The sequence below is a fragment of the Schistocerca cancellata genome, chromosome 1 (assembly GCF_023864275.1).
Source record: "Schistocerca cancellata isolate TAMUIC-IGC-003103 chromosome 1, iqSchCanc2.1, whole genome shotgun sequence".
Taxonomy (NCBI): Eukaryota; Metazoa; Arthropoda; class Insecta; order Orthoptera; family Acrididae; genus Schistocerca; species Schistocerca cancellata.
Window position 1 is genome coordinate 1163180716 of NC_064626.1, and position 22190 is coordinate 1163202905.

Consider the following 22190-nt stretch of genomic DNA (forward strand, 5'->3'; position numbering starts at 1 on the left):
GTGTATGGGTATGGAGATAACCTCATGAATCCACGGATCCTGCACGTCAGCAGGGGACTGTTCTAGTTGCTGAAGGCTCTGTAACAGTGTGGGGCATATCCTGAACGGACTCTTTCCACAACATTTCCGTAAGAGAATCGTTTAAATGATCTATGGAACATGTAACTAAATACACTGAAGCGCCAAAGAAACTGGTATAGGCATGGGTATTCAAAGACAGAGATATATAAACAGGCAAAATAAACGCCTATATAAGACAACAAGTCTCTGACGCAGTTGTTAGATCGGTTACTTCTGCTACAATGGCAGGTTATCAAGATTTAAATGAGTTTGAAGTGATATGGGACCCCTGATACGTCTCTAGACACGACTCTGACAGGTGCCACCTATGTAAGCATCCTGTATGAGCACCTGTATCCATTCGTGTCCATTGTACATTCCTACGGACTTGGGAAATTCCAGCAGGACAATGTGACACCCCACACGTCCAGAATTGCTACACAGTGGCTTCAGGAACTCTCTACTGTGTTTAAACATTTCCGCTGGTCACCGAACTCCCCAGACATGAACATAATTGAGCCTATCTGGGATGCCTTGCATCGTGCTGTTCAGAAGAGATCTCCACCCCCTCGTACTCTTACGGATTTATGGACAGCCCTGCGCTACTTCAGACCTTTGTCGAGTGCATGTTACGTCGTGTTGCGGCACTTCTGCGTGCTCTTGGGGGCCGTCCACATTAGGCAGGTCTACCAGTTCTTTGGCTCTTCAGCGTAATTAACTTCCAAGATGGTTCTCCAGGCGGGTGTAAAAATAAATGTGAGCAACGGAAAATAATAAACGCTAAAATGAAGGTTTGGCCCTGTCTGACTGCCCCCTGAAGCATATCTTAGGATCTCTTAATGGACTTTAACATAGAAATTACAACCTAAACATAAATGAATGATTAAGGCAACTAATACTACTAAATGATAAACGTTGTCCCTGCTTATATATTTATTGTATATTAAATTAACCTTTATATTACAAAGTTTACATTTACTGAGTAAAATTACTAATCAATTGCCCAACTCTGCCCCTTATTATGACTGCGAGATCTATATCAATAACGCGAAATGAATGACATCACCTACCAACCAAACACTAGAAGACACTACTTTCAAAGATGATCTACGGTGGTGTGGAACCTGAGTGGAAATAAACTAACGTGATCACAGCTGTTTAAGTTTTATAGCCCTAATAAGCCGAAGCAATTTGCGATATCACGTATGTACTGCGTCCGGTGTGTCGAAGTGATGGTTCTCGTACTCGTCTGCGACGACGGAAGAACTCCAGCCACAAATAAACTCTTTCAAACACTAGGACGGCAGAAGGCGGTCCTCTAACTAATATAATGTAATACTCTCTGTGTTATACAGACAAGAAACGCGAACTCCCACCCACAAGGCCGGAGTTCAGACAAAGTCTCAACGTAAGCATAGGAAGAGGAAGTGCTCTCAATTACTGAACGCTGAGTACTCAATAACGACTTCCAACTCGGAGGTGATGTCCAGGATCGTATAGGTTCGCAACAATACAGTGCCTAACTGTTCTAACTATAAACTCTCCTTAGAGCAAAGACAGTAAGTTATAACGATATGTTTACGTAATGTGTATACATAAACATACAGTTATAAATGTCCCCGTTAGTAGTCGCTAATTATAACAATATGTTTACGTTTGTGCTGTAACATATATCTATAATCAGCGGTGGAAATATATTTGCGAACGCCTAATGCGACCGAGTTCAGACATTACGGTATCTCCGGATCTTACAGGAGCTAACAAAATACCAAGAGTGATTGCTTTCACAGTCTCTACTAGGTCTTTGTTTTCGACAAATTTGTCCTTACCAGCAATCCAGTTCTCATACTTTTTTCTAAATTCTCTCTCATGACTATCTAGCCTCTCCTTTACTTTCGTTTCAGTTTCCAGAGTCAAATTTGACATTCCCTCGGTTAGTTTTTCTACCTGCGTAGTACACTGTCTAATCTGTGATTAACCGTGGTTACGGTGGAGTCAAGATTCTAGGTTGCGTTTCGGATGTCAGCTGTCTCGCTTTGCATGGTAGCTAAAGTGTCATTCAGTTCGAAAATTATTCCACTTCGCATTTGAGAAACAGCATCCTTAACTTGCTTTGATACTTCTTTGGCTACGTTTTCTCTAACAGTTTTTATTTCTTCGCTTACTGTAGAAAGTTTATCTTCAAGCGAGGCTAACATTTGTCTATTTCCCTCTTTCATTTGACGATTTTCGTCTTTCAAATCATTTTTAATAGAATTCACCATTTGGCGATTTCCGTCCTGCATCATTTGACGTCTTTGACTCAGTAATTGTTTGACTACATCGTATGAGCAATGCGAGGCGACGGGTACGGCAGTTTCAAGATGGTGGAAAGGCTGTGCTTGACAAGCCACGGCACAGCCGACCCCGCACAGCTGTCATCCCTCGCAGTGAGGAGCGCCTTGATCAACTCATCCGTGCTGGTCGGCGGGTAACGACCAGAGACTTGTGAGCAAAGCTTAATGCCTTGGAAACAATGTTGGGACATCTCGCAAATACTTGTAACATTATGTGATTGCCTTATCATTTTAAATCATTCACTAATCGAGCAGTCGCTCGGCAACAGCTACAGTTAGCAAATAATGTTACGAGAATGTAAAAGGTGAACTACCTGTGACGTAACTTGTTTGTTGTCGAAGCGCCGTCAGAGATGCATTGAGTTACTGACTTTGAAAACCGCGGCGCGAAAAACGGACAGAAGAAGAACACTTTTACACATTCTTTTGATGTACGAGCTATTCTCGATGAACAGTTACTCAGTTACTAATTTTTTTTCTCTTGTCTCTTGTAACTTGTGTCGGACGCGCATGTCTTGCCGCCGTATTATTATTGTTAAAAATAATATTATTTTAGTATAAAGTAGAAGTACAATACTGCATAGCAGTAGATTTATTGTGCGACGTGTATGTGAAAACGACAAAGGAATTATTTTCATTACGAGAAGAGAAGTGCCAGTCAAAACGGCATCCATGTTAAATCCTTCATTGCAGTGTAAGTTCATCTATTAATTGCCATAAATTCAGAGTTAAATGGAATTGGTGTATGGACTATTTATTTAGTACAGAATCTATATTTCACTTCTTCATGAAGTTATTTAATTTTCTTTATGTTTCTGCCAAATAGAGAGTTCACAGTCACGAATTCTTTCGTCGAAATCGGACGGAAGTTGCATGCGGCGAAATATTTTCTCCGCGCCATATTCTAATGGTAAATGCATGATAAACTACGGTCCCTTAGCAATTTCATGTTGAGCTATCCAAAAATAATTATATTTTGAATAGGGATTTACTCTCCTCTGCAATGCAACTTCCGACTGATCAGACGATCCAACAAGAAACAGTCGCACACGGTCGGCGTTCGCAAATATATTTCCATCGCTGATTATAGCTATATGTTACAGCACAAAAGTAAACATATTGTTATAATTAGCGACTACGAACGGGAACATTTATAACTGTATGTTTATGTATACGCATTACGTAAACATATCGTTATAAAGTCCGCCTGTTCCAACAAAGCTGATATCGAGTCACCGTCACACATGAGCGCTCACAACGGGAGACCACATCTCTCCACTGCTGGCCTCCCAACACGGCTTGGTTCCCCACCCTCGTAATTCCGAAAACGAATCATATTCCCGAAACCACGGAATATTCTCCCTCTCCGTAGATTCTCCCGAGCGCCGACCAACCATATTTTAGTCTTTTGTCGTCCAGCACGGGAAATTTACGAGGAAAAACCTATACTCGTACAATGGTACGCTTCTGAGTAAAAATCCTTGGAAATAATCCAGCCTCGTGGTTTCCGAGGTGACGCATCCTCGTTCCTCTCAGCTGCGTCCAAGATTTTCGTAGTTTCCGAAGTATAATCGTTACCGTCCGGCTACAATACCAGCTGGTCTCGACTCTATTGTGTCTTCGCGCTCAGGTGTCCAGACCGTCCGCCTTGCCGCTTGCTGTGTCGAGCTGAACCACCACAGCTGTGTGGGCCTTCCTTCCTTGAGTTGCGCCTGCCGTTTTATTTCCACTGTCGTTCCCACCTCTACTAGTATAGGCAATTATTCATTACGCCGTTTTGATAATAAAGACACCCATTTATATTCATATATATACGATGTACAACCTATCACCTGGTACCTAATTGTGTTCACGGCAAAGTATGTGGATGGGTGCCTGTAAGGTGCGAAGTTATAGGCACCTTACAAACTGACTAGCAAAGGCTTTTCAACAGAAAACGCTATATACGCTTTCACTGATCAAATATTAAATGCTCTGAATAACCGGACATCACCCATTGGTATTTTTTGTGATCTCTCAAAGGTCTTTGATTGTGTAAATCATGGAATTCTTTTAGATAAGCTTAATCATTATGGTTTGAGTGGGGCAGTGCACAAATGGTTTAATTCATACTTAACTGGAAGAATGCAGAAAGTTGAAATAAGTGGTTCATGTAATGTTAAAACAACAGCTGATTCCTCAATCTGGGGGGCTATCAAGTACGGGGTCCCACAGGTTCGGTCTTAGGTCCTTTACTGTTCTTGATATACATTAATGACTTACCATTCCACATTGATAAAGATGCAAAGTTAATTCTTTTTGCTGATAATACAAGTATAGTAATAACATCCAAAAACCAAGAACTAAGTGATGTAATTGTAAATGATGTTCGTCACAAAATTATTAAGTGGTTCTCAGCAAACGGACTCTCTTTAAATTTTGATTAAACACAGTATATACAGTTCCGTACAGTAAATGGCGCAACTCCAGTAATAAATATAGACTTTGAACAGAAGTCTGTAGCTAAGGTAGAATTTTCAAAATTTTTAGGTGTGTCCATTGATGTGAGGTTAAACTGGAAGCAACACATTGATGGTCTGCTGAAACGTCTGAGTTCAGCTACGTATGCCATTAGGGTTATTGCAAATTTTGGTGATAAGAATCTCAGTAAATTAGGTTACTATGCCTAATTTCATTCACTGCTTTCGTATGGCATCATATTCTGGGGTAATTCATCGTTGAGTGGAAAAGTATTCATTGCTCAAAAACGTGTAATCAGAATAATTGCTGTAGCCCACCCACGGTCATCCTGCAGACATCTACTTAAGGATCTAGCGATCCTCACAGTATATATATTCACTTATGAAGTTTGTTGTTAATAATCCAACCCAGTTCAAAAGTAATAGCAGTGTGCACAGCTATAACACCAGGAGAAAGGATGATCTTCACTATGCAAGGTTCAATCTGACTTTGGCACAGAAAGGGGTAAATTATGCTGCCACAAAAGTCCTTGGTCACCTACCAAACAGCATCAAAAGCCTGACAGATAGCCAACTAACATTTAAAAATAAATTAAAAGAATTCCTAGATGACAACTCCTTCTACTCATTGGCTGAATTTTTAGATATAAATTAAGGAAAAAAAACAACAACAGCAACTTAAACATTAGTGTCATGCAATATTTTGTGTAATGTAATATCTTGTACAGACATCTTTTATTAACCTGACACGTTCCACATCATTACGAAGTGTCGTATTCGTGATCTATGGAACAAGTATTAATCTAATCTAATCTAATCTACTGTTACATGATCGAGACAAGGTAGGAGACACGGTGAGCACGTCGCACGCCTGCCTTTGTGTGTGTTGCAGGAGCGCTCGGGCGGCAACGTGTCCCTGAGCGAGCTGACGCTGCGCGCCGGTCCGGAGGACGACGGGGGGCAGGTGGCGTGCCGCGCCCACAACCCCCGGCTGCCCGCCGCCAGGCTCGAGGACGCCCGCACCCTCTCCGTGCTGTGTGAGTCGCAGCAGCGCTGCCGCACTGCGCGTGCCGCTCTCTGTCATTCATTACGAGAATAAACCTGTTTAAGGCGGGTAGGACGTCAAACGGGCCGACTTGGAGCAGGAGGGGCACCACAGGACATTTTAATTTCCACTCTCTATACTCTTACAAATAAATTCATAAAACTTTGTCAGCATGACCAGGAAGGATTCAGAATTCACACTCATAGCAGTGGAAGCTCGAAAACATAACAAAATAATTTTTTTTAGGTACGAAATTTCATCATTTTTCACTTACTGTTGGCTGCATTTGTTGCTATAGGTACATTTTTCTTCACGAGTAAGAGAGATTCTTTCATAAATTTTGCACAGCATACAAACCATACTTACAGATGTATGAAACTCTACAATTTTCCAAATCTATTAAAAACTGTGGTAAAAATTGAGATAATTAACTGCAAAATTTGATTTTTTTTCTGAACATAAAGTTTAAAACGTAACAGCTCATTCAGTTTTTCATAAATTAAATAGATTCTAGAGTTTCAGACACCTGTAAGTATGGTTTGTATGCTGTACAAAATTCATCGAACAGTTTCTCTTACTTATGAAGAAAAGTGTACCTATAGCAACAAATGCAGCCAATAGTAAGTGAAAAAATGATGAAATTTCACATGTAAAAAAATATATTTTGTTATGTTTTTGAACTTCCGCTGCTACGAGTGTGAATCCTGAATCCTTCCTGGTCATGCTGATAAAGTTTTATGAATTTGCTGCTCCAAGTCAGCCCGTTTGACGTTCTACCCCCCTTAAACAAACACAAACGCGATGACTGGCCAGCAACCGTAGTACATGTCCGCTGGGTTTGTTTATGCTCTTGGAAGTACATCCTCCTAATGCATAAGACATCTTATTGCTAAGTTACTGTACATGGAAGTTTAAGATATTTTAATGCAGGCTCGCGAGTCGTGTCCAAGCACGAGTGTCAAAGCGTTCAGCCTCGCTGCACATTTCCCCCACCACCACGGGACACTGTTTGAGTGTGAGCAGCGGGAAGAGGGGAAAACTGCGAACGCGCCGCGTTTAAATGGCAGCGCAGTCGCACTGCGTACGACCTTGTTTTTATAATTCACAAAACAACATACGCCATAAACAGAACAAATTTTCAGTATCATGTAATGATTTTTGCTATGCTGAAGTCGTAATATAATTCTTACCCCGTGCAAACTGCCAACATACGGTAGACGCAAAAAATTGCACTCAAGTTGCCACGTAATCGTGATTTACACTCCTGCAAATTGAAATAAGAACACCGTGAATTCATTGTCCCATGAAGGGGAAACTTTATTGACACATTCCTGGGGTCAGATACATCACATGATCACACTGACAGAACCACAGGCACATAGACACAGGCAACAGAGCATGCACAATGTCGGCACTAGTACAGTGTATATCCACCTTTCGCAGCAATGCAGGCTGCTATTCTCCCATGGAGACGATCGTAGAGATGCTGGATGTAGTCCTGTGGAACGGCTTGCCATGCCATTTCCACCTGGCGCCTCAGTTGGACCAGCGTTCGTGCTGGACGTGCAGACCGCGTGAGACGACGCTTCATCCAGTCCCAAACATACTCAATGGGAGACAGATCCGGAGATCTTGCTGGCCAGGGTAGTTGACTTACACCTTCTAGAGCACGTTGGGTGGCACGGGATACATGCGGACGTGCATTGTCCTGTTGGAACAGCAAGTTCCCTTGCCGGTCTAGGAATGGTAGAACGATGGGTTCGATGACGGTTTGGATGTACCGTGCACTATTCAGTGTCCCCTCGACGATCACCAGTGGTGTACGGCCAGTGTAGGAGATCGCTCCCCACACCATGATGCCGGGTGTTGGCCCTGTGTGCCTCGGTCGTATGCAGTCCTGATTGTGGCGCTAACCTGCACGGTGCCAAACACGCATACGACCACCATTGGCACCAAGGCAGAAGCGACTCTCATCGCTGAAGACGACACGTCTCCATTCGTCCCTCCATTCACGCCTGTCGCGACACCACTGGAGGCGGGCTGCACGATGTTGGGGCGTGAGCGGAAGACGGCATAACGGTGTGCGGGACCGTAGCCCAGCTTCATGGAGACGGTTGCGAATGGTACTCGCCGATACCCCAGGAGCAACAGTGTCCCTAATTTGCTGGGAAGTGGCGGTGCGGTCCCCTACGGCACTGCGTAGGATCCTACGGTCTTGGCGTGCATCCGTGCGTCGCTGCGGTCCGGTCCCAGGTCGAAGGGCACGTGCACCTTCCGCCGACCACTGGCGACAACATCGATGTACTGTGGAGACCTCACGCCCCACATGTTGAGCAATTCGGCGGTACGTCCACCCGGCCTCCCGCATGCCCACTATACGCCCTCGCTCAAAGTCCGTCAACTGCACATACGGTTCACGTCCACGCTGTCACGGCATGCTACCAGTGTTAAAGACTGCGATGGAGCTCCGTATGCCACGGCAAACTGGCTGACACTGACGGCGGCGGTGTACAAATGCTGCGCAGCTAGCGCCATTCGACGGCCAACACCGCGGTTCCTGGTGTGTTCGCTGTGCCGTGCGTGTGATCATTGCTTGTACAGCCCTCTCGCAGTGTCCGGAGCAAGTATGGTGGGTCTGACACACCGGTGTCAATGTGTTCTTTTTTCCATTTCCAGGAGTGTATTTAGTTTCACAATCGAAAGGTCTTTCACACAAATATGTGTATCGAAATATTGCACCACTTTTGCTACCTTATTATGAAGGCTTGGAAACACAACCTGAGGAGAGCAATGTAGACGTCCTGGACAGTTTTAACGTATGTATAAGGATTTCTCATTAAAACGGGAACCTTGTAGGTAGTTCCAGAATGAGATTTTCACCCTGAAGCCGAGTGTGCGCTGAGATGAAACTTCCTGGAAGATTAAAACTGTGTGCTGGACCGAGACTCGGACTCAGGACCTTTGCCTTTCGGTAGCAAGTGCTCTACCATCTGAGCTACCACAATATACTTTCTGTCAGCAGTGCTAGTTCTGAAAGGTTCGTAGGAGAGCTTCTGTAAAGTTTGGAAGGTAGGAGACGAGGTACTGGCAAAAATGAAGCTGTGAGGACGGTGCGTGAGTTGTGCTTGGGTAGCTCAGATGGTAGACCACTTGCCTACAAAAGGCAAAGGCCCGACTTCGAGTCTTGCTCCGGCAGACAGTTTCAATCTGCCACGAAGTTTTGTAGGTAGTTACTTACATCTGCACGTGCGCAGGGGTGCTTTCCACTGAAGCAGCAAACGGTCTCGAAAACGCTTCGCCAATAGATGTAAGATTTACCATGTCCTCAAAACGTTAAGGAAACTATCTCTGAAGGCGACAATTAATTATTCAAACCTCGTGTTTCCTTTAATGGCAGTGATCATAGGGAACTAGACAGTGTTTGTCAAAATGTGTCCCTCTACAAGGCGATTTTCTTTTTAAATGCTTCCCCATCAAGTCAGAAATAAGTTACCTTGCAATGTCTTACTTAGGTAGTGTGCAGTCAAGTCCACTTAAAATGCGAAGTCTGCGTTGCATTTCGGAAGTTCTACTTTTCGAACCTGCACTCCTTTTTCCTTCATAAATTCGACGTAGTGAGTTTTAAATCAAAAAATCGTTCCAGGCATGCCACTTGAGTTGACCTACATACTTCGCTGTGAAACATGAAGTCTCCATATTCGTCGTTCAATTCCATTCAAAAGTTTTTCACTAACAATGGAAGAATACAAGTGACTTCAGAATTTTACTATTCTTACCAACTATTTCTTCAAGTGCTCCAAGCTTGCAAATATAGCACTAACCGCTTTTTGATGTACAGGATAATGAATCCTGTCTGTCGATCTTTGTAATTTTCGTTGTCAACTAAATCTTTAAATTCTTTCTGCGTGATACTGTAATATCGTTCCATAGCAAATATGCAGTACCTGTCACTTACGCGAATTCAGAACTGTCATCCCTTTCTTCTATCATTCCCACTAATTTTATAGGATTGCGATGATAGAGCGCTAGACTATCTCTTTTTGTACAAGCAGCCACTCGACCTGTGAAGGTCCTTCCTATCACAAACAAATATCAAAAGGTAAAAAAAATGGTTCAAATGGCTCTGAGCACTATGGGACTTAACATCTGTGGTCATCAGTCCCCTAGAACTTAGAACAACTTAAACCTAACTAACCTAAGGACATCACACAACACCCAGTCATCACGAGGCAGAGAAAATCGCTGACCCCGCCGGGAATCGAACCCGGGAACCCGGGCGTTGGAAGCGAGAACGCTACCGCACGGCCACGAGCTGCGGACAAAAGGTAAACAGCGCTGACGCCGCGATTTTGCCGAACTCAGAGAGTTGCGCCGACCGAACTGCGCCGCAATGTTAAATCAAATGTCGCGCTGTTCCAGGTGAAATTTGGCATGCCGTGGCCAACACTGTTCTAATGTATTAATAGCCATCGACGTTTTTCTTAATCATCTTTTAACTACATAATTTTTATTTCAGAAATCGTGTACAGCCACAGGCTCTGTACTGTTGTGACCTGATTATTGTTCCGTTAATACATACGGTGAAAATGGTTGACGCTGTTTCTTGTTCCTTAGTAAAACACTGGAAAGGAACAGCATTTAAAAAGTAGCGAGGAACAGGTTGTTCTTCCTCCCCCCTCCCTCTTACCATAACCTCCTACCCCTCTCCCTTTCCACCTCCATATCCACTTCTTCCATTTCCATCTGGCCAACAGCCCTCTACGCCTTCCACCTACCTCATGCATCTCCCCCACCCTCCACTCTTTTTGTTCATTTCTCCTCCACCTTGGTCCTTCCATCGTTTCATCTATCGATCTCAACTTGTCCCTAGCCATGCTCATAGGCACATTTAGCCCCTGCAATACATTTCTGTAGAGCTGACTGATACTGCTCCCATAACACACCTGTCAAGTGCGACAGGCTACACATCAGTGGCCTCAAAATCATTTACTTGCCCATTATGTACAGGCCGTCATGCAAAGCATGTCGATAAAATAGGCCGCTAATACCCCAGATCACGTAAGAAACAGATTGCCCGATCGCTTGGTCTAGCAGGCACCCCTTGCCAGGGAACGGCCACCAGGCGGCAACAGCGTCGCACCCTTGCTTGTGGCACCAACCACTAGATGGCACACCGTTCTGTGAAATATATGGCAACATCGTCCGAACGCATGCAGCTTTCCACCATTTGGCGTCTGTGAAGTACAGCTGTTTCTGACATACCGGTGGTAGTGGATCGAGTCCTCATGCCGAGGGCCTGCGAGTATATCAATTGTGGAAGGAGTAGACGGACAAATCCTGAACTAAAAATGTTCAGATTTCCCGTCAAAGATAAAGAAAGGTTACAGGAGTGGATTTTAAATTCAGGCAAATCAATAAATTAGTTACAAGTAAGAATTAATAAAGAGCCCTAAGCATTCGATCCTATATAAATTTGCCGATCTTATATTCTGATTTAACGTGGCAGACCTTCCTGTACAAGAATCATATCATACAATTTTTAAATGAAATATTTGCTGCAATTTGGACTTTTTTAAACTGTTTATTCACTTAACTATCGTAATTTTGGCTGTAGAGGCATTTTTGTGTGCATTGTGAAAACTGAAACCAATATAAGATATGGATAACAAAATGCAAAGCATAGTGTGGTAACATTTGGTAAACAATTTAAGAAGCATTACCTTACAAGACCTTTCCCTTGGTACATGAAAATGGCTGTAGAGCCGAAATCGCAACAGCGAAATAAATGAATAATAGCCGTCATGTAACTGCTAGGTCATTGGTCCCTCTAAATCCTGGTATACACTAGAGCGAACGAAGTGAAAGAGTGTAAAACCTCGTTTACACTGCTGCAAACAAGTATTTATAGATAATTCGCCAATGTTCACTGCCATTCGTTTATACTTGTGAACAAGCGTTTATACTTGAATGAAGGGAGGAGAATAGAAGAGAACGAGCATAACATGCAAACTATAGACGCTGCCTATTTTAATTTTTTTTATCTGTGTGCTAATAATGCTCACACAGCTTTCACCCGAAAACAACACTACTTATAGTAACAGGTCTGCGCGAGTGCGGATATCCCCAATAATAACTGTGTTGCAGACAAAAGCGTACGTCTGTTGCGAATATTTGCGTGTTATCTTTAAACTGTACAAAGCAAATTTTTAACATAATTATGGTTTACCGTCTGTGGCTCTTCATAGTTGACACCGCCAAAATATGCTCGAAAAACACGCTTTCACTTGCATATTACCGCGTTTGCAGTCCCCTTTCAACAACAATCAAAAATTCATCATTTTGTGCCTCTCTTATATCATTTAGGATAAGTTACATGCAAAGTAAAAGAATTTAAATTTGAAACGACTATCACTAAAATATGTCCAGCCTTAATTCGCATCATAACCGAGTGCGGATTTTGAAATCTTTCTAGTGTCAACCTGCACGTGGATATGTTTTTTACCACCATAATCCGTATCAGAAGAGCTGTATAGCAAAGAGGAAATAGACGGCATGGAAGGCGAGTGTAAAACCTACGCGACTGCAATACAGTCTGCATTTAAACAGTAACTCTCGCGAAATGTTTATGTGTTACTTTTCATTTATTTCATTTCGCATATGATTGTGAGAAATAAACTTGGTTTGTAGAATTACAGGAGCAAATCTACATTAGATTGAAAACTCGGGGAAAAACCACAGCCGATCATGAGTTACAGCAGTGTGACGAATGCATTTCGCGCCCAGCGCTCTAGCCGAACGCAAATCAGCGTCATTCACGTCACCGAAGATACAGCGTTGCCAATTCCGCGACATGGACAGGTCAGTTAGCATTGTAGCGTCGCCTGTGACATCTGTTGACCGACGGGAAAACTATTTTTACGGTTGCCTGTTCCGCCGTAAGGATGGTCAATCTGTTTCTTACGTGATCTGGGCTAATACTCAAACATAACATGCCTGTCATGCAGGGCAGCCTACATGTTGGGGCCTGACAGGTAGGTTACCCTCCAAAGTGGGTTCATTTGGCAGGCCAATACTCTTTCCACACAATATGCCTGCCTTGCAGGGGTTGTCTCTAAGCCAGGGGCTGTGAAACACATGTGATTCTCCATAGCTCTGCTCTCATTGAGAGGAGTTATAAACTACACAGTTCTGATATTCATGAGGCCTGCTCTTTCTGTGCAACATTTTATATGCAAACATCGAATATTGCAATTTATACTTTCATTAAATTGATAAGAAGGTCCCATAGTCTTTTAGGAAACAAAATAACGAAAAAACTGGAAGTAGCTACAGGTTAACAGGATACTAGGGTTTCAATATGACATTGCAATCTTAGTGACATAATATACCACTGGTAAAAATGTCTGCAGACTGTAAATACAGACACTGTTATTTGATACTTAACAATAACAATAAAAAATCATAATTGTGCCTTAGCACTGAAATAGTGTAATGGTATGCTTTCATAGCCCACAAGCTGTAACACGAAAAGCATCTAATACAAAGAGCCTTTAACTAAAGACATGTAGATTCCTACCACTTTATTGTAGCAAATCGTACAAAAACGACGTGTTTTCGAAAGACATCAATGCAGTGGTGCTTTAAAACATAACTTTCGTATCATATACACTAAAATATAACAACTACCAAAATGGATTTAAGCTCTGTATGATCTAATACAATAAGCCATCTCCCAAGTTCGCCTGCCAGATTCTTCCATTTACTTTTCACAGTGTAGTGGAACGTGGAACTTCACTCCTTGATGTGAGTAGTTTCTCATCCACAAAAGTTTTCAAGTCCCGTGCAAGGTCGTCCTAAAGCCCCCATCACACGATGTGCCTAACCGTATACTCTGCACCAGCACACCAAGCTTGCATATCTGTAGCTACGAACTGGTTCACGTTGACCTATACACCAGCCACGGGGCGTATACCTGGCGCGCATGCGCAGTTGGCAGTAATAAAGCGGGAGCCGCAAATAGAACTGTGGAATGTCTTGTAAAGTCGTTGTTTGTACCGAGTGCAACACAAGGCTGACTGTGTGACATATTGGAACGTCATTCATTCAAATTATTTCTGTGAGCTCAAGGTTCCTATTTCATAGGACATTATTTTTTATCATTATTTGTTAAGTAATTGTTATTCTCTTCTGTAGGTTGGTACTGTTCTGAATTACAGACTCAACAGTTAGTTTTATATTACAATTGCATACACAGGTATACATATATCTAAATTTACATTTAAACATAATTTTGCACATGGAAGACCCACTTGTTTTTGAAGGTATTGCCCTGGCAGTGACAACGACGAAAACGAAAAGCCAGACGTTGTTGGTGTTGTGTCTAGACAAGACAGCCTAGACACAATGAGAGGAAGCCGAAAGGCACGCGCTTAAACTCACGCAGGCTGGCGTGAGGTCTGAAACAGGATACGTAATGAATGCTATAAATAAAAGTACGTAGCTTCTGGAATACTTAACTTTAATCCACATTTGTAGAACATCGCTCTTGATGATACATTAATAGAATCTCAATATCTATACTGGTAAGGGCAAGGGAATATATTTAGTGCTTATGAAAGAACTGAAGCCCGAGGATATGCGAGATTTTCTGAACTTCCTGAGGATGGACATGGCCTGTTTCGAGAAGCTGCTGTCTATGATAGAAGATGGAATTAGTACGTGTGACACAGTCATGAAGGAGGTTATCTCACCTCCTCTAAAGTAACAATTAAATCATATGTTTATACGTTTAGTGATCGTACCAGCCTAGATCGCTGATAAAATACCGGTACATGCCCTGTTATGTTGCAGGCTGGTTGTAACACTACATTTCCTGATGACTGGGGAATCCTTTAAGAATTTGTCTTTTAGCCACAGGATAGTAGAGCCCGCCATTTCAAAAGCTGTTTTGGATGGATGCGTTGCAATTTGCAATATTTTAAACGACCAGTACTTAAAGGTGCACTTCTGTTATTTTTCTGAGTTTGGCCGTCTGTCGCACTGGGCCAAACGGCGCAGACTCCCCTATCACGCCAGTTTCTCTTTCCTGGCATTTTGAAATAAAGCAAGAGATGCAATCAAACCAGAGATGACCTTGCGTAAGCTAAGGAATTACGATACAAATCGAAAATCACAGTATAATGTTATACGCATATTACTCAGAAATAAAGTGCCGACGGATCTTATTATGATACAGCGATTCATACATACACTTTTCCTCGCTGTATGCCTGAATTAAGACACTTAATGGCTCTTTGCTCCATCTCATTTCTAGAACATGAAGCAATCAATAGAAAAAATACTTTCTCAAAAGGCTAGGATAAAAGAAGGCCTACTGCCAAGTAAAGGAAAAAAGTTTTTTTCTATATTTATGAAAACCACTTACTGAAAAAATGCAGAAAATCTCCAACACGAAAATCTGTAATTTGCCACTAACCACGTAAAAATAAGCAAATAACAAACAGAGCGCACTGCAGTACCCCTTCCGCGCATGCGCGAGTTATCGCAGAGTAGTGCGCAAGCGCGAATTAACGGCGGTTTAGAATGGCGATTTAGTGCGGGAATTTACGTTAGTTTCACCCATTCTACGGCTAGATAGTTGTCGTCCTAGACCAGTACTAAAGCTCTGCATAGGGAAAGTACGGCCAACTTGCCAGGGCCGCCATTTTGGGAACACTTCGCCGCTGCTGATACATTGACTTCTGCAGCATATTTAGCTGCGTATATTAAAGAAATGCACTCAACTGCCTGATGCACTGCTAAAATTGATCAGCGGCTCCAAACGGAACATGTCGGATATTTAACAACAAAAAAATCTCAACACATTTCAGCTAAAGCTGAAGCATTTGTTGTGGCGAGCATGAAACACAGTTTTTTCTCTGCTATCGTTTATTAATAGCGAAAGCATATTTCTCAATTCTTGTTGCGATATCAACTTTGAACACCTGTTTTCGTAAGTAATGTTAAATTGACCCTATCCAGTAGTCAGCAGGACAAAAGGGAACCAATATTAGTTATCAAGCGCAAGGAAAAATCCAGCCCTAATTTAAAGCTCTACATCTTACTTCTCGTTCCTGCTACTCGGTACTAAGAAAATTCACCCAATGTCTCTTTTGTTATACAAAATAAAGCGTTGGATTCAGATACATATGAGCCGTACCTCAGTAAATAGAACTGATAAACGTGCCTATATGTTTGCGCATGCTTTATATTTTTGTCAGATCTATCCCATAAAATTTCGTCTGCAATTGTTATATAACATTAGGAGAATGGTTACGAAAGTACAAGAGAATACAATATTTTTAAAATGTATTCAAATAAAACTACGTCTACTATCAAAAATAGGATCAAGGAAACAGCAAGAACTGTATTCATATTAATATAATGTAGAGTAGCGGCCAGGTTGCAACAGTAATAAGTCTCCTGCTAACGTTAACGCATACTGAATGATAGGTCATAGGATCGGTCCTTGCCTAGGGAATATTTTTTTATTATTGTGAGCATCGTATATATAAGTTTAAACCGTACTGTACCGTCAATCAGGTCAAATTTTTTACCAGTCATAATGACTTTTACAGTACGACTCACTATTTTTCGTTTTATGTGCTCACAATGGCAGTTTTAACTCTAAGATTTTGCGTTTTGCGATTATATTACCATTAAACCATTTGATTAGCTCTTCTGACTTTCTTTTTGCTGTTCGAATGGATTGGAAACTAAGTAACATAAATTTAAAAACGAGACAAAGACAAAAGGCCCGAAATGAATAAAATTAAATGAATGAAGTCGAGTTCCTGCAACATTTTCCATTGCGACCAATAATCTCCTTTTTGTTGAATCTCTCCCTTCGGAAGGAATTCTGTACAGTTTTCCTCCCTTTTCGCCTGGAAACGAACAGCCAAAAGCACAACACTGATGCATTATTCTAATTAAAACTTCGAAGATACATGCTTCCTGTAGTGGACTGACAAGACAGCCAGTCCACAGTGACGGGTAACCGAAAGGCACGCGTACACACACGCCAACTGGCGTGAATTCTGGAACAGGATACGTTATTAATGCACTAAAGAAAAGTACGTAGCGTCTGTTTACTTAACTTTAATTCCATCATTGTGGTACATCGCTCTTGACTATACAAATGAGACTCTTTCCAGATAGGGTTAATGGCGCCTTGCTAGGTCGTAGCCATGGACTTAGCTGAAGGCTATTCTAACTGTCTCTCGGCAAATGAGAGAAAGGCTTCGTCAGTGTAGTCGCTAGCAAAGTCGTCGTACAACTGGGGCGAGTGCTAGTCCGTCTTTCTAGACCTGCCATGTGGTGGCGCTAGGTCTGCGATTACTGACAGTGGCGACACGCGGGTCCGACATGTACTAATGGACCGCGGCCGATTTAAAGCTACCACCTAGCAAGTGTGGTGTCTGGCGGTGACACCACACTTCCTATGCTGCACACGTAACTCTTGGGCCCACAATGGCTGCTAATGTCACGTGACGCGGTTTCAGCCAATCCTGAACTGCGGACGGCGTCAAACGGAGGGGAGAAGGGTGACCACACTTTCCTTATAAAGAGCTTTAACCAGTACTGCAGCTCAGAGCTTTAACAAGTACCGTTCGCTGCTGATCGTCGTGTAAAGTGGGTTTCATAAACGCATAACTTTTTTTCAGTAGACTCTCTTTTATACTAGCTGTTTGTGAAAGAATTTTTTTCAATTGATTGCTTCATATTCAAGAAGTGAAATGGAGCCAAGAGGCGTCTTAATTCAGGCATACAGCGAGGAAAGGTGTATGTATGACCCGCTGGATCATAATAAGGTACGTCGGCAATTGTTTATTTCTGAGTACTATGCATATAACGTTATACGGTGATTTTCGATTTCTATCTCAATGCCTTAGTTTACGAAAGTTCATGTTTGATCTGATTGCATCTCTTGCTCTATTTCAGCGCGCGGGATTAGCCGAGCGGCGGCGCCGGCACGATAGCTCAGCGTGTTCGGTCAGAGGGCTAGCTGCCCTCTGTAATAAAAAAAAATGAGTTAATGGATCAACAAAGAACTAAAACGGTTGTCTTTCGACGTCCACCCAGAGCAGATACAACGAACGAAAACGAACAAAACCAGATTTTTTTTTAAAAAAGAAAAAAAGCTGTCTAAGGCGCTGCAGTCATGGACTGTGCGGCTGGTCCCGGCGGAGGTTCGAGTCCTCCCTCGGGCATGGGTGTGTGTTTGTCCTTAGGATAATGACACACATTTGAACATTTTTTGCTCTATTTCAGCATGCGAGAAAAGAGAAACTGGCAGTGATAGGGGAGAAAGTCTGTGCAATTTGGCCCAGTGCGACAGACGAGGAGTGCAAAATTCTGAGTGGCACACATGTATATAGTCCAAACTTTGAAGAATAAGACAAATGCATCTTTAAAGTACTGCAGATTGCAGTGGATACATCCACAACCACTTTTGAAATGGTGGGCTGTACTGTACTGTGGCCAAAAGCCAGATTCTTATGATTTCCCAGTAGCCAGGAAACGTAATGTTACAACCGGTCTGGAACGTAACAGGGCATTTACTGGTATTTTATTCGTGATATAGGGTGGTATGATCACAAAACGTGTAAATATATCATTTAATTCTTACTTTCGAGAAGGTGAGATAGCCTCCCTCATAACTGTGTCACACTTGCTAATTCCATCATCTATCATAGACAGCAGCTTCTCGAAACAGGCCATATCCAGCCTCTGGAAGTTCCGAAATTCATGCGGATCCTCGAGCCTCAGTTCTTTCATAAGCAGTGAATATAATCCCCTGCCTTTGTCCCTTCTTTTCAGCCTGGGTGGAACTCAACAACGTCTGGCTTCTTTCTTTCATCGTCGTTCTGCCCTAATCCGAAGATTTACTGCCACTGCCAGGGCATTAGCTCCAAAAACATGTGGGTCCTCCAAGTGCAAAATGCCGTATAAATACATATACCTGTGTAACGAAGAGTCATGATATAAAACTAACTGTTGAGTTTGCAATTCAGAAAAGTAGTAACCAACATAAGAGAATAATAATACTCAATAAATAATGATAAAAACAATTTCTTATTTAATAGGATTCTTGAGTCACATAAATAATTTGATCGAATAACGTTCCAATATGCCACACGGTCCCCAAGAGATCAGACAGATGTCATGCTTTTCGCACCTCATCACCGTCTGCTGCGCATATGCGCCAGGTATATCACGCGTGGGTCGTGTGATAGGTCTATGTGAACCATCCTGTAGTTACAGAGTGGTGTGAGTTCACGAACCTCTTGTCGACCTCTGTTCACGAGTCTGGGTATTTTGACATTGGCCTCTCAGTACGTATATTCCTTATTGTCGTTTCTTGTTACCAATATTAGTTTATTTCCAACAACAAGCAGCTTTCACTCGGTTAATAGTAGGCAGAAATCAAACCTCCATGTGGAACGGACTTCCTTAACTCTTGTGCAAAAAGGTGTGCAGTATACTGCTGCAACCATTTTCAATAAGCACCCACTCGAATTCAAAAATCTTAGCAGTAATCCACGCGCTTTCAAATCTAAACTGAAGAGTTTCCTCATGGGTCACTCCTTCTATTCTGTCGAGGAGTTCCTTGAAAAATTGAGCTGTTTCTCATTGTATTGCTGATAGCGTTTGCTTAAACGTATGGACTGATTTTCATGCAGGTTCATGAACATTTATTTTTATCTGTTATTACTTTTATGTTGTAAGTTCATGTACTGACACGTTCCATGATCTTGGAGATTTGCTCCTCAATTTGGTCCTACGGAACCTGGCGTGTAAATAAATAAAATAAATAAATAAAATATGGACGCTTGGGGCGCTAGTACATAGGTGTACGGTTTACGCGCATCGTGTAATAGTGGCTTAATACCCTCGTAAGTGATGGAATCGTGGCCGGGTGCTGCGTTGTGTTTCTTCGCAGTAGTGCTCCTTATATCGTGTGCTACGTTTCGTGAGCTGCCGGAACGTGTATGCCCGACTGTTAAAAACACTGTGTGTGGTGTTTGTGTTGGCAGACGCGCCGATGGTGACGCTGCGGCTGGGCCCCACCCTGAGCGCGGATGACGTCAAAGAGGGCGACGACGTCTACTTCGAGTGCCACGTGGCGGCCAACCCCCGCTGGACGCGCCTCCACTGGCTGCACGACGTGAGTACACGGCAAGCCGCTTCTAACGATCTCCACACAGGGACACCGACTCGCGTGCGAATCGTGTTGCCAGCGCTGGGTAACACCTCGCAGATCATGGGCTTACGTGGGCTTCCTGACTGTGGCGTTTCAACTCTTTTGTAGCTGCCACAGGAGCCTTCCGATAAGAGGTTTTGCACCGTGAGTTTTCCGAACAGTGTGTCCCCCACTGTTGATTTATACCAAACGTTCACCAGCAGCGCATGTGTTCTCACCGTCACCTAGCAAGTTTCTTCACCGACAACCTCCATTTCCGCATAGTTTCGTAGCCATAAGCTGCTTTTGTTATAAGTAGTCTGTTTAGGTTTTTATATTGGTAACGCCATGTAGTGCTCTGTATTAAAATCGCTGACTGCGCTGTGTGCAGTCCTTCGCTGGTTGGACTCATTGTTGGAATAATGGCTCTGAGCACTATGGGACTCAACATCTTAGGTCATAAGTCCCCTAGAACTTAGAACTACTTAAACCTAACTAACCTAAGGACATCACACACAGCCATGCCCGAGGCAGGATTCGAACCTGCGACCGTAGCAGTCCCGCGGTTCCGGACTGCAGCGCCAGAACCGCTAGACCACCGCGGCCGGCATTGTTGGAATATTCGCTTGTGTAGCGTTGGGCAGTTGGATGTGAACAGCGTGTAGCGTTGGGCAGTTGAAGGTGAGCTGTTGCCGACCGATAGATGGACAATGCTTCCCTGTTCACTAATTGTTTCACTGTCTACACCTGGTCCACTTCCCTATGCACAGTTACCAAATTACTACTTTGAATGTCTGTTAATTCATTACACGGTGGTCCGAACACACTACTCTCGTCTTCACTGTCATTTCTCAGTTTACTTTGGTGCCTAGTATTACGTTTTTCACACGCCATAATTGTCACAATATTTCACACGATACCACAGAAAAGCACGATTTGAAGAGCAAAATAAGAAAACACATTAAAATAGCACTGAAAATAATATCCACTTAATTGGAAGCGCGGCTGCGAAATACTTGGTGCAAATCTACATGCATGTCACAACTGTTTTACAGTACAACAATGAAAAACTACAACTACAAAGGAAATCTTCTCTACAACTGCTTGCTAGCAATAAACAATAACTACAATAATTACTCAAACTACAAGAAAAAAATCAGAAGATTCCAGTGAGGTATCCTCGGCTAAGGTGGACATATGAAACATCCCCTTGAAAGATTATGAATGACTGTGCTGGTAAACTTCTACGTTATTTGATTTTCAAACAGCTGAGCAAAACTCAACGTACTCAAACAGTTTTCTCTTTATTTATTCTGATCATCACTATACTGCCACACAATATTTTTAGCGCAACGCAATCTGACTTTCAATAATCCCTACAAAAAATGGCCCTGAGTAACAATAACCTATACCTTTCATGAATCACTTACCTCACAAAAATCTTCGTTACTTGAACTACTGCAATACAGTGAGGGCCAATACTGCCAGCTGAACAAAAGATTCTAACTACTGAAGCCACTAACTACTGACAGGCATAGTCATCAGATGAAAGATTTTGATAGAGAATAAACAATGTATTTACCTTAATAATGTTCAAAAGTCATCATATATTTCTATCAATTCATGACAACCATCTTTACAAATTTCCTTTTTCTGACGGACACACGTCCAGATCAACCTCTCAAAACTCTGGCATCTCTCTCTCAACATCCACCACTGCTGGCGGCTCACCTCCAACTGCCCAACGCTACGCGCTGTTCACATCCAACTGCCCAACACTACACAAGCAAATATTCCAACACTGAGTCCAACCAGCCACAGACTGCACACAGCGCAGTCAGCGATTTCCATACAGAGCACTACGTGGCGTTACCAACATAAAAACCTAAACAGACTACTTACAGAGTTCTTTACACTCTCAGTAAAGGAAATAATTATAACAACGAAACCGAAGCCGTCTCTTCCCTAGAAGGTCTAGAATGGCTCGGACATTTGAGGGTTTTTTCGAATAAGTTCAAACTACGGGGCACCATACACTAGACATCGGAAGCACAGAAAAGATTCGAAAG

At 42.6% G+C, this 22190-nt stretch overlaps 1 protein-coding gene across 1 annotated transcript in view; it reads left to right on the plus strand.

Moving 5' to 3' along the window:
* The window catches only part of LOC126138248 (nephrin-like), a 179966-nt gene that overhangs the window by 89783 nt on the left and 67993 nt on the right, over positions 1–22190 (plus strand). The window contains exons 7-8 of the mRNA XM_049915219.1: positions 5748–5892; positions 19976–20106. Of these exons, the coding sequence (XP_049771176.1) occupies positions 5748–5892; positions 19976–20106 (276 nt within the window). The remainder of the gene's footprint in view (positions 1–5747; positions 5893–19975; positions 20107–22190) is intronic.